Source organism: Sorex araneus, chromosome 5 (genome assembly GCF_027595985.1).
Source record: "Sorex araneus isolate mSorAra2 chromosome 5, mSorAra2.pri, whole genome shotgun sequence".
Classification (NCBI taxonomy): Eukaryota; Metazoa; Chordata; class Mammalia; order Eulipotyphla; family Soricidae; genus Sorex; species Sorex araneus.
Window position 1 is genome coordinate 119127257 of NC_073306.1, and position 15331 is coordinate 119142587.

Below are 15331 nucleotides of genomic sequence, written 5' to 3' on the forward strand. Positions count from 1 at the left end.
CCCTGTGAGCGGCAGATCCTCACACAAAGGTCCAGGATCATTTCTCAGCCGTGATGCTGTGCGCTGGCCTGTGGGCACTGTAGTACATGAGGCCTTGGCCTCAGGCCTCCTGCCAGGAAGGGCCATGTCCAGGATAGGGTGCTGACCGTGTGATGGAAAAACATTTCACCTGTTCTAAATGCTCCCCGTTAACCCCCTCACAACTCCACAGCTATGAGAGCATCCTGGCACCATGGCTGAGTCAGGAAAACCAGTTTCTTCCGGCACATGGCACAGAAAGCCAAGGACAAGCTCGGGCACATCACCACTCTCCCAGCTCCTTGCTAACACAACAGCCTGCCTGGGAAGTGCCCTGGGCGCACGCTCCAGTGCTGCTGGCAGCCACCCACATGGGCTACCTGGGAAGAGGAGGGAGTGGGAGCGGGCGGCAGGGGCACAGGGAAGGGAGCGCCGGCAGCGGGTGAGAGGCTGGGACAGGGCAACTCCGTAAACAGAAAGGCCGACGCTGGCCGTGCCGAGCAAGATAACCTGCCACGGCCCCAGCCTCTCGGCGGCCTCCCACAGTGGGTGTCCAAGGACTGCAGGTGCCAAGAGAGCAGAGATCACCCGCCCCATCTGAAAGATAAGGACGCTGAGCTCAGAGGTTATCTCACTAATTGGTAGTGGGACTGGGGCTACAATGCACGGGGGAGGCCAGGGGATGGTGCCCCACTGACCAGAGTGAGAGCAGGAGAGCAAGAGGGACGGCAACTGAACCAGAGCACCCCATTCCAGCTGTAAGAAGGGACGGCGACCGAATCAGTGCGCCCCATTCCAGCTGCCTTCCACTCAACTGTCGCAAGTCAAGAAAAAAACCAAAACCAAGAGACTGGTCCAAAAGAGCAAAACGCTTCGAAGGAAGGAAGCCAAGAAAGGGAACAAAGGTGCCCGGGACCTAAATCCCAGGCGCATAAACATCTCCCCAATCTCTGAAGGGCTGTGTTTGTTTCTGCTCATTATACGAAAAACAAACAAACAAAACCAACACCCATCCCCTCTCCCGCCACACCAACAAGCTTCCTGTAGGAAGTTATGACATCTGGTGTAAAGTGACTGTGAGGGAGCCAAAGGGGCTGCGGTCTGGCCGGCCCTCGAGGGATCCAGTCTAGGTTGGACTCAGACCGGGCACCATGGGGTGCTTGTGTGCCGAACCCAGGGCTGTGTGGCCACGCAATCTGAGCTCAGAGGAGCCAGGCCAGTCAAAGCAGTGCACAGACACAGTGGCACGTACTGCAGGATGTACCAGGACAAGCTGCACGGGAGACAGCGGGCGTGCTCGGTGCACAGCGGGCCCCTCTCTCCAGTCTCAGCTTCTGCGACCTCTCCCTGTCTGGAAGTGTCGCTCTAACGAGAGATCCGTCTGCTCCCTGGTACACAGGCTGTCTCCAGGAGAGAGTGAGAGCTGGGGGGGGGGGGGGCGGAGGGGGGCGAACAGCAGACCACATGGGTTTCACCCAACAATGTACTTCCCGTAGAGAAGTAGGCTCTGAATAAGCATCAGTGAAGGGTGCTTCGGTGGTGGGGAAGGTGCAGTGACCTTGTACATCAAAACCACCCACTGGGCCAGTCAGAGCTCACACCTCACGGGCTCCCTGGGGACAGTTCCATGAATTTTGAAAGTGACTGCCTATTGTGCCCAGGGGGTGTGGGCACGGGCCTGGGTGTCATCTTTCTCCTCAGCATGGCCAGGTCCTGGCACCATTGCTGGGTGCAGCCCCTGTCCCGACAAAGTGAGTATGTCTTATATTACGATTAAGCTCCCAAAGTGTGATTTTTCGGGAAGACCACGCTGTTGACACATGTGTTGTGTGTCTCTCTTGGGTACCCGAGGTGAGACAGTGACTGATCTGCCAGCACCCCACAGGCACTCAATAAACGCGAGTTAATTGTATGATTTAGCCGTATTACTTACACACTGCTCTCTTCCCCAGGCTATAGGCAAACTGCTGGGCACACTCTCTGGAGTTGCCAAGGCAATAAAGACAAGGAAATAAACACTCAGCCCCGGTGGCAGGAGCATGATAGCCCCCACGGCTTCCCCTGAGGCTCTCATGGAAAACCTTTATTATTTGGGGGGGGGGGAACACTACTCCACCTAAGGCTTGATAAAGGTGCTCTTACCTCATCATATCCCAAGATTGCTGCATAGAAATTATTTGTCATAAGGATCATGTTCTTCTTCAGGACATAGGAATTAACCTAGAAAAACAAAATGGCAGAAACAAAAGTATGAAAGAAAAAAAAAAAAACCCGAGTTTTGATTTTTGGGTCTGACCCATTGTATTAATCTTATAATGGTCCCAAGAGAAGGTGCCAGGGGATCAAACCGCCAGGCCATCCCCACACTTCCCTGATCTGTCAAGACGCCCCACAACGTGAGCGGTGCTTTGAGGTGTTGATCTCAAATGCCATGAAGCAGTTAATTGCATTTACGGAAATGACTTTGTGTTAGATCCAATGAACACAAAATAGAAGATGCACAATCTCGTGTGGGCAAAGAGCCGGGTAACTCATTACACCGCAGCGTGCTGCCTCGGTTTACACTGGCGAGCAGTGCTGGTGATGTGGAGGCGGGGGGGGGGGGGGTCACCCCAGGCACCGCAGAAGAAAGACCAAGTGAACAAAACCAAACCAAAACACCGGGGCTGGAGCGATAGCACAGCGGGTAGGGTGTTTGCCTTGCACATGGCCAACCCGGGTTCTAATCCCAGCATCCCATATGGTCCCCTGAGCACTGCCAGGGGTAATTCCTAAGTGAAGAGCCAGGAGTAACCCCTGTGCATCGCCGGGTGTGACCCAAAAACAAACAAAAAAAAAAACCAAAACACCTTCAAAGTGTTAAGTAACAAAGGAGTTAGAAGATGGATGGTACCTGTTTGGGAAGGTGGGGAGGCACTCTCAGAGGAGTGAGACAGGAAGGAGAAGTGTGGAGAGGGCGATAGGCAGGGCAAAGGGAGAAAATGTCAGAACACTGCGAAGACACACTAGGGCGGGGAGCAGGGCAGAACAGCCGCGGGGACTGGACTGGGAAAAGAATCTGCCCCGGGAGGGCAGTGGGAGCCCTGGAGGGGAGTGCAGACTAGGTTGACAGTGAGTCCCTGAACATTAAAAGGCTTATCTTTTTGTTTTGGGACCACACCTGGCAGTGCTCAGGGGCTACTCCTAGCTCTATGTTCAAGGGACCAAATCTGGGGCCTCGTGTGTATAAATCACACATGAAGTCCCTTGAGCTACCTACCTAGCCCCAAAAGGGCATTTTAAAATGTCCAGTGAAACCACTACAACAGCTAGAACCTCTCTCAGGGAAAGGTCCGGAGGACCTTCAACATGATAAATCTTCAGTAAGACAAAATTTTGGTCGCCAGGAATATGACCTCCAGGAATATGGCTGAGGGCAGGGGCCACAGTTTATTTCCTTCTGGAACTCCAACAGAAAGTCTGGAGGCTGGGAGCTGGAGTGATAGCACAGTGGGTAGGGCGTTTGCCTTGCACGTGGCCGACCCGGGTTCAATTCCCAGTATCCCATATGGTCCCCTGAGCACTGCCAGAGGTAATTCCTGAGTGCAGAGCCAGGAGTAACCCCTGTGCATCGCCGGGTGTGACCCAAAAAAAGAAAAAAAAAGTCTGGAGGCTTATAATGTGTATTAGGTAGTGATGACTTTAATATTTATTTATTTATTTATTTTGCTTTTTAGGTTACGCCAACACTCTGCACTTCAGGCTCTGCACTCAGGACTTACTCCTGGTGGTGCTCGGGGTGACCATAGGGATGACGGGGATCTGCCGCATGCAAGGCAAACACCCCACCCACAACATAATTGCTCCAGCCCTGGCTTTAATATTTAAATAAACAGGTTTGAGTACAAACAAAAGTCATTTGAAACTTTTGGTGGAGGGTAAGATTCGTGCCTGACGTGCTCAGTCATGACCGTGCCCACTGTCGTGGACACCATTGACGGAGCCTGTTATGGGTCAGGTACTTGGACATCACCCATACCCCGCTGAGAGGAGTCGATGTGAGGTGGTCATGGCTGTGCAAACAAAGAAAACAGAGAAGAGCTAATTCCTGCCTTGATGCACGACGGGTCTAACTAGCCAGACGTGCTCTTACCTGCTCCAGGGCTCTCCCTTCAATCTAACTGTTCTCTAAATTAACCAAGAAAAATCAGAGCCATAAACATTCAAAGTCGGGTGTCAAAGGCAGTAGCCTGCTGGGCAGACAGGGCATTTTGTTTTGTTTCAGGCCACATCTGTCAGTGCTTTGAGCTTCTTCCTGGTGATGCTCACAGGACCAGGCAGTGCTTGGATGCTGGGGATCAAACCTAGGCCTCCAGCATGCAAAGCACCCTTGATCCATGTCCCCCAACCAGCAGAGTGAGTTTATTTGTTGCCGCAAACCAGTAAGCTTTAAAGCTGGAGGGGTTCTCAGAGATCACCTATCTCAGTCCCTTTGAGAAAACAGAAAACTGAGTTTCTGAAAAAGACTTGTCCAAGATCATACATGTAGTTAGTGCCAGAGGCTGGAAACAAGCTGATTTCTGAAAGAGGAATGTTAGTGCTATCTCCATGAGTTGGGCATTTCCAGAGATCACTGACAAATTAACTGGCAAATCTCAGTTTGTGCTTTCTAGCATGTCTTTATATGCACAAACATACTTTCTCCTCTTAGGGTACACCTATATTCTGGCCCGCAGTTGCCCAGAAAGAATGCAGAGCAGGTGTTGGAATTTCCTCTTTCTCCTCCTTCCTTCCCTCCCTCCTTCCTTCTTTCCATCCATCTTTCTTTCCTTCCTTTCTTCCATCCTTCCTTCTTTCATCACTCAGGTCTGTGCTCAGGACTGACTCCTGGCTCTGCACTCAGGGATCACTGCTTGTGGGCTCAGGGGACCATATGGGATACTGGGGATCAAACCTGGGTCAGCTGCCTACAAGGCAAGGGCTCTACCCACTGTACTATCTCTCCGACCCCTAGAACCTTTTAGCCAGGCTCCTTCTACTTATAGTCTGACTTGAGTGACCCATATGCTGCTTCTCCCCTCACCTCTGGTGGAGAGAGGGCAAAGTGCCACAGCGAGGAATGGCTTTCAGATATCATCACCCAGGCTGGATTAGATCAAGCAAAGGGCCCTTCCTGGAACAGGGTGGACGCTCAATCAGCGAAGACACATGATCCTCAAGCAACAGGTGAGGGTAACTGAGAACAGCTTCCCGAACTACAGGACTCAGCCCACTCGGCCCTTCTAGTCAGTCAGAGGGAGCTGGATATTCCCTCTGGTGAGCCTCTGGTGGGATGTCATTGCGTCACTTGAGCTTTCGTATGCTGGTTTGCAGATTCCGTGTCTCCTGCCTAATCATTCTCTAGGCCACGCACCCTGCCCATGAATACACAAATGGACATACCAGATTCGAAACCCGTCCCGGGAAGCACTGGGCTAGTCCCTTATTAAACTCTTCTCCTCTCCATAATGCTTTGCTTCTTAAAAAAAAAAAAAAACCCAAACACACCAGCCACCACCTCGGAAAAGGTTCCTTTATATCAGTTACTCATATTTTCCCATTTATTTAAGCTATTAAAATTCATGCAGATATTTTATAAGCCATCAGGATTTGGTGACTGGTATTACTGAATGTTTAATAATAAACTAAACAGAAGAAATCAGAGGGTTAAATGATGACTGCAATTCCTGTAATGACTTAATTAAATTTTTATTGAGTACATAAACTATGATGTCATTTCTAGCCAACCATATACCTGCTGTCCCAGCATGCCACAGGGTGGGAGCACTGGGAAGGAGGCGAGGCTAAATGAACAGCAAGTTTCAGCTGAAACGGGAAGGGAGCAAGGCTCATGGAACACACTCAATAAATTATCCCTTCATTTTTAAACAAAGTGCATGAGTTATAATATATTTGCCATGCACTTTTTATGACATAATAAAAATGTTACCTTAAGGGTTACTTAACACATGCTACAAATGTTATAGCAGAGGCAGGCACAAGGGGCAAAGAAAACAAACACGAGCAGGCCAGGGACGGGTCTTGGAGTTTATGTCCTGGGGGAACAGCAGAGTATATTAAAAAGAGAACCCAAGAAACAGTGTGGGGGACAAGAGTTCAGGGGTACTAATAAGCAGATTAATGAATGAGACAACCACCAGGGAACACCAAGTGATAATGAATCTTGCAGGGCACATGTGTAATTAATATATTCTGGAGGAGGAACATTAGCTTTAGAAAGATGCCCATTTATTTGAGGCCGATTCACAGCCTTCTTTCCCTTTCTCACTGGGGCTGCTCTTAAAGACTCCTATCTGAATGCCTAATAAAGAAACCAGATTATGAGGATGGAGGGACCAGCATGCGACCAAGTTTCCGTTCCAAGCATGTTGAAGTTCTTTGCGACTAACTCTTGGTAGTTTTTCCTGCCTCACCTTCTTCCCACTGCCCTACTTTGATCTACTCTTCAGCCAGAGGAAACTATGTTCGAATTTCATCCATATGTCAAGTTCTGCTGAAGTTCTCGAGCACAACACCGCTGGGAATTCTCCTCCCTTCTTTATCTGCTAGGATTCGGACTCCTTATCCTTACAGATGAGATTGGCTTTAAAGCCTCCTCTCTCCCCTGCCTCCAGGTGCCACCGTGGGGCCTCGGGTCCAGGAGCGATCTCATCATTCACAGTTGACCATATGCCAACATCTATGCTCGGAACTTTACCGTATGAGTTCACTTCACCTTTCCCAAAGACTCGATGAAGATGGGTATTGGTCCTCCCCCCAGTTCAGTAAAAGAAACTAGTGTCTGGGGAGATGAGGGCAGGAACGGTTGTTCATTCAATACAGAGCAGTGTGGCTGGTGCTTATCTATACTGCAACAAAGACCACAGATAATGTGATTGTCTCTTCACATTCCTCCACGTCAGGTTATTGTAGAGCCGGGGCTGAGAAGTGCTAACAAGACCCAGAGCAAATATCACCAAGAGCTGCCCAATTCCGAGGGTAGCTAGAGACGGGTTGCCACATGAGTCAAGAGTGACCAGTTGCTAATATATCAGACATCCCTGGTACAACTAAGCCCCACTCAGGGAGGACACTAGGGGTGGGGGGCAACTCTGGTATGGGAAGGGAGAATGGAAAATTTTTTTGGACATTTTGAGAACTGAAGCATGAAGGAATATATCAAATTCATTATAAGGCTGCAATGCAGTACAAAAGATTACAGGTCACATCTAATTGCGTTTCAAGTAGTCAGTAATGTCACTAGCCAGATTTTTGCAGTATTAACACCAAGGGTGACAGTTACTGTGCTGGAACAGGCTCATGAGCACTGAACACTGCCAGCGTATTTAATGTTAGAAATGTGCTCACTGCTTACTGTGGAATATTATGAGATATATTGAAATGGGGGGGAGGGGAAGGAGGGGAAAGAGAGGGAGGGAGGGAGAGAGAGAGAAAAAAAGAGAGAGAAAGGGAGGGAGAGAGTGAGGAAGGGAGAGACAGAGAGCGCGCAAATGCACTTTTGCTTTTTTGTTTGTTTTTTTGGGGACCACACTCAGCAATGCTCAGGGGTTACTCCTGGCTCTGCACCCAGGAATTACCCCTGGTGGTGCTCAGGGAATGGTATGGGATACTGGTGATCAACCCTGGGTTGGCCGTGTGCATGGTAAGCCCTCTACCTATTGTACTGTCGATCCAGCCTCAAGACTATGCATGTAAAGATCTCTGGATCTTTCAGCAATGGTCACAAAATAACACAAAAATCTTTCTAACCCTACATGTTGGTGTGTGGTCACACACATGCATATATATGAGAGAGGTCCAGAGAAAACTGTGTAATGACAAGAACAGAGAAAGGCAAAATGAATAAAACAAACAAAAAGTTGGGCAGTTTCGGGGCCAGAGATATAGCACAATAGGTAGGATGCTTGTCTTAGATGAGGCTGTTCAGGGTTTAATCCCCAGCATCTCCTACGGTCCCCTGAGCACCAAGGAGCAATTCCTGAGTGCAGAACCAGGAGTAATTACTGAATATTGCTGGGTGTGGCCTAAAAACAAAACCAAAAAATGTTGGGAAGTTTCTTTTTCCTTTTTAAGAAAATGATGTGGACACTTGAGTAGAGCAAGTTCAGCTGTGATGAAAGGCTGACCTGGGGAAAGCATGAGATAATCCCTGCATCTCATGTTAGTAAATCACCTCAAACTTCCAATGCGCATGAGATGTTTGCTATGTTGAAATGTCTAAAAACAATAAAAATAAAAAACCCCAAACTTAGCACCTTATTTATTTTGAAAAATCCCATTTTGCTGCTTGGGATCTTCATATTCCAAATGTGCATGGCCTGAAGTGTCTAGAAAAGCAGGCCCCTTCCTGGCAGGACAGCGGAAGCCAGACTTGCTTTGTCACAGTCAAGTCCAAGAGCCTGACTCCTCTGGTTTAGAAAACAGCAAAGCAAGAAACAGCTATCCTGGAAAACTACAATCATTTACCCATTTGATCAGGCATAGGGAATGCATCAGTCTGTGTGAAAATCACCTTGGAAAGAAGCCGGGAAGATGCTATAAGGTCACGAGAAGACCCGACTCCCATGCCAACCTAATGTTTCTTCTCCGTCAGCACATACTGATAAGAGCAACATCATAATAACTATAATATACTCTCATTTCTGATTTAAGCACATGTACTTTTCTTTTTTGGTTGGGAGAGGGGTTGGGCCATACCTTGTGGTACTCAGGAGATACTCCTGGCTCTGTGCTTAGGAATAACTTCGGGTGGTACACGGGACCATATGGGGCTGGTGAACAAAAAGGGGTCAGCCGCATGCAAGGCAAGTACATTCACCATTGTACTATCTCTCCGCATTTCTTTTTTTTTTTTCTTTTTGGGTCATACCTGGCGATGCACAGGGGTTACTCCTGGCTATGCACTCAGGAATTACCCCTGGCAGTGCTCAGGGGACCATATGGGATGCTGGGAATCGAACCCGGGTCGGCCGCGTGCAAGGCAAATGCCCTACCGGCTGTGCTATTGCTCCAGCCCCTCTCTCCGCATTTCTGAAACTGTTTTTCACTTATTGCACTTCGAAAGTCTCATGCTTAGTCCAGTTAGATCAATATTGGTTTGAAAAAGATGCTATCTTAACAACAGCACTGATGGGACAAAATCCTAAAGAAAACAATAATACTTAAAATGCCTACTAATAATTATTATGGTAGTGGTGACCGTAACAGTGACCACACATTATGTCTGATTTGAAAGCAGATACACATGATGTCTCATGTGTATCATTTTATTTTGGTGTGAAACCATAACCTTACCCTACAGGCTTTCACAGGATAACTGCTCCCATTGCCATAATTCTATAAACAAGAAAATAGAAGCTCAAAATTAAGGGACTGGCCCTAAGGTCACACTCAGCTTCTAAGCGACAGTACTAGGAATTATTAATTTTTCTGCCATTCCTCAGGGAATATACCTGCTGCAGTGCTCAAGGGGCATCTTTTATCAGGTCTTTCTGATGCTGATAAGTCAGAGAGAAAAAAATCATCATACATGCAGAAAGTTATAACTGCTCATTTCTGAAACTGGCAAACAAAAGTAAACTGGAAATGATTCTCTCTCTAATCTTTAATGAAAATACAAAGTGGCCAATTGAGTTTCTATCTCACTGGTCATTCTAAGATGGTAACAGCCATAAAAATCTCTTAAGTAAACAGGTTAGCATTAACCTAACTGCCAGTGCACATAAATTTTGGCCAGACTATGTCTTATTTGTTGTCAGACACAAAAACTGGAAGGTGAAAACAGTTCATTTTTGTTTTTAATTTTTGGTTTTGGGCATTGCTCAGCAGTTCCAGGGATCAAACCTAAGCCTCCAGCATGCAAAGGACGCAGAGCCCTTTGAGCTATCTCTCCAGCCTGAAAACAGTTTATTAGTGTTCACTAACAGCCAATAATCAAGGTAGAACCAACGAGTAAGACAACTACCTGAAGTGAAAGCAAAGAATAATTCCATTCACATCAATTAGTATGGCTACATTTTAAAAAAGGGCAAAACAGCCCAGCATTGGAGAGGTTGTAGAAACATTAGAACACTTATGCATTACTGATAGGAATGTAAAATGGTACAGCCACCATGGAAATAGTTTGGAGATTTCTCAAAAGGCTAAACATAGAACAGCCCGTGACCTGGTAAATACACTCCTAAGTATATATCCCCCCAAATTGAAGCTGGATTGGAATCAATTGTTTGTATACCAATGTGTATGATGATACTCTTCACACTAGCCAAAAGATGGTAATAATCTATGTGATGAATATATAGTGTGTATACATGATATACAAAGAAAAGTTCAGACACAAAAAGGAATTTTTTATTTTGGTTTTTTGGATCACACCGGCAATGCTCAGGGGTTACTCCTAGCTCTGCACTCTGAAATTACTGCTAGCGGTGCTCAGGGAGTCATATTGGATGCCAGGGATTGAAACTGGGTCAGCCACACGCAAGGCAAATGCCCTTCTCACTGTACTATTGTTCTGGTCCCAAGGAATGAAATTTTTATGCTACAATAATGCTGAACCTGGAAAGTAATTATTCCTAATGATAAATATTGTATATTTTACTCCTATGAGATATCTTGGGTGTGGTGGTGATGCTTTTTGGTTTGGGGCCAAACCTAGTGGTACTCAGGAGCTATTCTCGGCTCAGCGTTCAGGGGTTACTCCTGGGCGTGCTCAAGGGATGGACTCTGGCTTCCTGCAGGCAGAATACGGGCTCTACCCTGCTTGGTAATCTTTCTGGCTCCTCTGTGAAGTGCCTTGGAAAAGCAAATTCAGGGGCTGGAGTGATAGCACAGCGGGTAGGGCATTTGCCTTGCACACAGCCAATCTGGGTTCGATCCCAGCATCCCATATGGTCTCCTGAGCACCGCCAGGAGTAATTCCTGAGTGCAAAGCCAGGAGTAACCCCTGAGCATCGCCAGGTATGACCCAAAAAGAAAAACAAAAAAAGAAAAGCAAATTCATAGAGGATGAGAGTAGAAGACAAGTGACTGGGGGCTGGGGAGAGAGAAAGTCGGGGAGTTGTTATGTAATTTATTGAGGATGATGAGAAACTGTTGATGAGTACAGGTAAGTGGTGGTGGATTGAATACTACTAATTATATTTATTTCGTCTGTTTTTGTTTCTGGGCCACACCTAGCAGAGCTCAGGGATCATTCTTGGTAGGGTTCAGAGGATCATCTTGGGTGCCTGGGTGGGACTGAACCCAGATTAGCTGCATCCAAGGCAAGTGTCCTACTCACCGAGTACTCTCTGGCCCCTTTGAATGTATTTAATACCATTTAATTGTACTTAATATCATATAATGTCTATTTTTCTACAATAAAATAAAAGATAATTGCCATTACAAATGGTTCTTCTCGAACAGGTATTTCAATCTATGACTCAACCAAGTGCATATATTTAAAGCTTCGCATATGATACTTATCCCATTCTGAATAGCAGCATCATAAAATAATTTATGTCCTCACTAAGTCAAAAGCTATCTATGTACAACATTCTATATTGTACATGTTCAGAAAGCATATGTTGAGTGCCTAATGTATTCCTAGCCTTGCTGTACATGCCAAAAGATTATAAATAAAAGTTCATCATCTTGTGTAAAAGATACAGCTCTTACAAATAATTATTATGCTGATGTAAATACCATGTAAATGGCCTCACGACTAATCTCAGAAGAGATGCCAAGCCGATGAAACTCACAAGTACACTGGTCTTGGAACTGAAAACTCTGGGGCCTCCTCCTGAGTGGGGCTGCAGGCCAAGAACCAAGAATCTTCCCAGTTCCATAGATCCTGGGGCTCCTGGAGCACGACATCTTCAAATTCCATAATCCCAACAGCTCAGCAGGAGCACAACAAATTAGATAGTAGCATAGAAAGTAGCATAGAAGCCCACTAAGTTCAGTACGTGAAAACTATAACACAGAAGGCTCCACCTAGCAACAAACAGCTCAGTACATCCTCAGACAACGACTTTAATCATGCCAAAATTATTTAGTGCCTGCAAGGGGGCAGACTTGTGTGTGTTGGGGGTGGGGAGGGGGTGAGGAGGGATCTGAGGACAATGGTGGATGCAAGGTCACAATGATGGTGGGACTGGTGCTAGAATATTAAATGCCTGAAACAGCTGTAATAGGAACAACTTTGTAAACCATAACGTTTAAATAAAGTTAAAAATAATCATTACAGGGGCTGGAGTGATAGTAAAGCAGGTAGTAAGCAGCAGCAGGTAGTAACCTGCTTGCAAGCAGCGGGCCTAGGTTTGATCCCCGCATCCCATATGGTCCCCCCAAGCACTGCCAGGACTAGTTCCTGAGTGCATAGCCAGGAGTAATCCCTGAGCATCGCTGGGTGTGACCCAAAAAGGAAAAAAAAAAGCATTATAATGCTGAGCACACTGTAAGAATAGCAGTGATAAGACTGGGGCCTTCAAAGCATCAGAGATAAGATGACACTATGCTTGGTATTAAAGGGTAGCAGAGACTAGGACTTTTCAGACAGAAAGTATGATAAATATGAACCTAGAGAGGATGAACAAGTCTAGTCCAAAAAAAATATGTAACATATAACCTAGAGCTCATGGTGAGAAGAGCAGAGCTGAAGGCTGTGTTCACCTTTAAAGGGCTCCCAACACGGCATGAAGGAGAGTCTAGAAAGGGTCTAACCCTGAGTCATACAGACAGATACATTTTCAAATCACCCTGGAAGCAAAGACCAGAGCCAGAGCGATAGTGCAGTGGGTCGGGTGCTTGCCATGAGTGAAGTCGACCCCGGCTTCTATGCCTAGCACTACACATGGTCCCCTGAACTCTGCCAGATTCCTGAGCACAGAGTCAGGAGTAAGCCCTGAGCACCGCAGAGTGTGCGAGCCCCAAAAACAAACACACAGAGCGAATTAAAGACCACATTGTTACAGGGAGAGACAGCAGCAAGAACACCAGACACTGCCGATGTGAGAGCTGGTGAGAGGCCGGGTTCATATTATGGGACAAAAGGAAAATAGAGGAAAGGATGCTTTCAAGTGAGATGCTGACAGCAGTCTCAAGAGGGCTGGACTGGCAAATGGAGGTGGAGGAGAGTGACTCGCAGATCAGACATCCCTGAGGCCAGCTGAGGAACACAACAGTGACATGTAATCGTAATCTGATGACTTTCTGACCCTGGCAGCACTAAGCATAGACAGCCAGCCTTGTAGGATTTCAGCAATCACTGTGCCCTCAATGTCTCCTATGTTGTGGTAATGGAAAATCTTACTTGGACAAGATGTAATATGAGCAAGATGTGTATTTAGCTTGAGCCCAGCAGGCGTCTCGTGGAGCAAGAGGACAGCACACCGGGCCCAGGGGCCTTAAGCCCCTTTTCCAGTCATGTAGTCACTATGTCAGTGGAGGGCGTTCCTCTGGGACTCTGCATTCTACCTGCAGCCTGGAGACGTGATTCCTGAGAGCAAGGAGATGCTAACATCACCATGGGTACCCAGACACTTGCCAGTCCCCATTATACCCTGGACCTCAGGAGTACATTAATGAAGTCAGCAAAGCTACAGGCAGAATTCTATCTTTTAAATAATTTTACATTAAATGTGGGCTCTCCAAACTGGGAACAGTGGAAAACTGCATGATATTTTATTCCATCAGTACCAGACATTTCAAATGCATACATGGGATAAATGCCAGACTGATGGAAATGGATGATTAATGAGTTAGTAAATTCTGTGCTAACTGAGCCTGGGCAGTCACTTGTCCGGAGTGCACATCCAAAATCTAGCACCTGACCCACCTTGCAATTTCAGCAGTCCTGCCTCACCCTCTTCGATAACAGACAGCAAAAGAGGTGAGTCACTCGAATGACCTGAATCACACATGTCCACTGGGACCTCCAGTGGGCAAAGGAGAAACCAAAGTCTGTACACAACACAGTGTAAGGCAGACACTTCAACTGCCCTCCTCCGGTCAGAGGATGCTTGCCTCTCACTCCTCCTTCCTCATTGCTCACTATTCAGAACCACACAATTTCCCAGATACGGCCCCTGTGATCATCTAAGAAAGAGAATATTTCCTACTGTAGAGACGGCTCACAACAAAGTTTCAGAAAGGTCAGGTGACTTGTTCAATTGTCATTCAGTCCTTAGATGATCAAAATCTGACTCCTATTCCAATATATCTTTTTCGAAAGTTTAAAAAATATTTTTTAATTGACTCATGGTGAAATACAGTTGAAAGGTGTTCATGATTGAGTTTCAGTCATACAACATTCCAACACCGGTCCCTTCACCAGCGTAAATTTCCCACCACTGATGTCCCCAGTTTCCCTCCTGCAAGGAAGGAACAACAACAACAACAACAAAAAACCCCAACAATAAAAAAAAATCTCAAAACAACAATAACAACAACAACAACAAAAACCCCAAAAATACTTTGAAGAATTGCCTTTTTCCTTCATGCATTATTCTGCAAAATTAAAATTAAAATCAGTACTAAAATTAGTACCTGCAAATATCCATTGATAAACCTACCTTCCAGGTATGGTTTATTCAGAGTCTTAGATTTAAACCCTCGAGATCCAAGGAAGTCAGATGAGTACTATAACTATTTAATTTTCAGGGAGGAAACCGAGGCACAGAGATTAAGGACCATGCTCGTGTCACAAGGCCAGGATGATAACAGAGCCCAAATAGTTGGCTTTAGTGCCCAAGTAATCAAAGGCTCTGTGAGACTGAAAAAAAAGGGGGGGGGCTATCCACCCAGCCCCCTCCTCCAACTGAGAACAGGGCCTGGCAGATTCTGTGCCCACCCTCAGCAATGGGCACTTCCAGCTCCTTCCCGTCCTGCCACTACGGGGGCAGGGCTGCCCAGAGCCAGTTTCTCTAGTAAGCTTGTAGCCACAAACAAAACCCAGGTGAACACCTATCTTTTGTGCTTATCTATTTAGTTTGGAACTTAACCTAAAAAAGACTTAACTTCATGTATCTGCTTGGCAAAAACTAGACGCTAAGTCCCATCAAATCACTCCTCTCTAGCACACGCTCCAACAGCAGCAGCTAGGGATTAGCACACTGGGCGGGAAAAAACGTTCTGTGAATATATAAATGAATCCTTGACAGAGCCACACAAATGAATAGTGCTGCTGGAACCAGAGGGCGAAAAAAATCAATGATGCCTTCATCCTTCAAATATTTAGTGTGAAGCATGCACCAAGCCCTGCTCCAGGAGCAAGGCCGCAGCACTGAACAAC

At 46.5% G+C, this 15331-nt stretch overlaps 1 protein-coding gene across 2 annotated transcripts in view; it reads right to left on the reverse strand.

Moving 5' to 3' along the window:
- LOC101544702 (ubiquinol-cytochrome-c reductase complex assembly factor 1) overlaps nt 1–15331 on the reverse strand; it is a 98230-nt gene that overhangs the window by 5537 nt on the left and 77362 nt on the right. For both annotated transcript variants that reach the window (XM_055140264.1, XM_004612536.2), the window contains one exon: nt 2161–2238. In XM_055140264.1, the coding sequence (XP_054996239.1) occupies nt 2161–2238 (78 nt within the window). The remainder of the gene's footprint in view (nt 1–2160; nt 2239–15331) is intronic.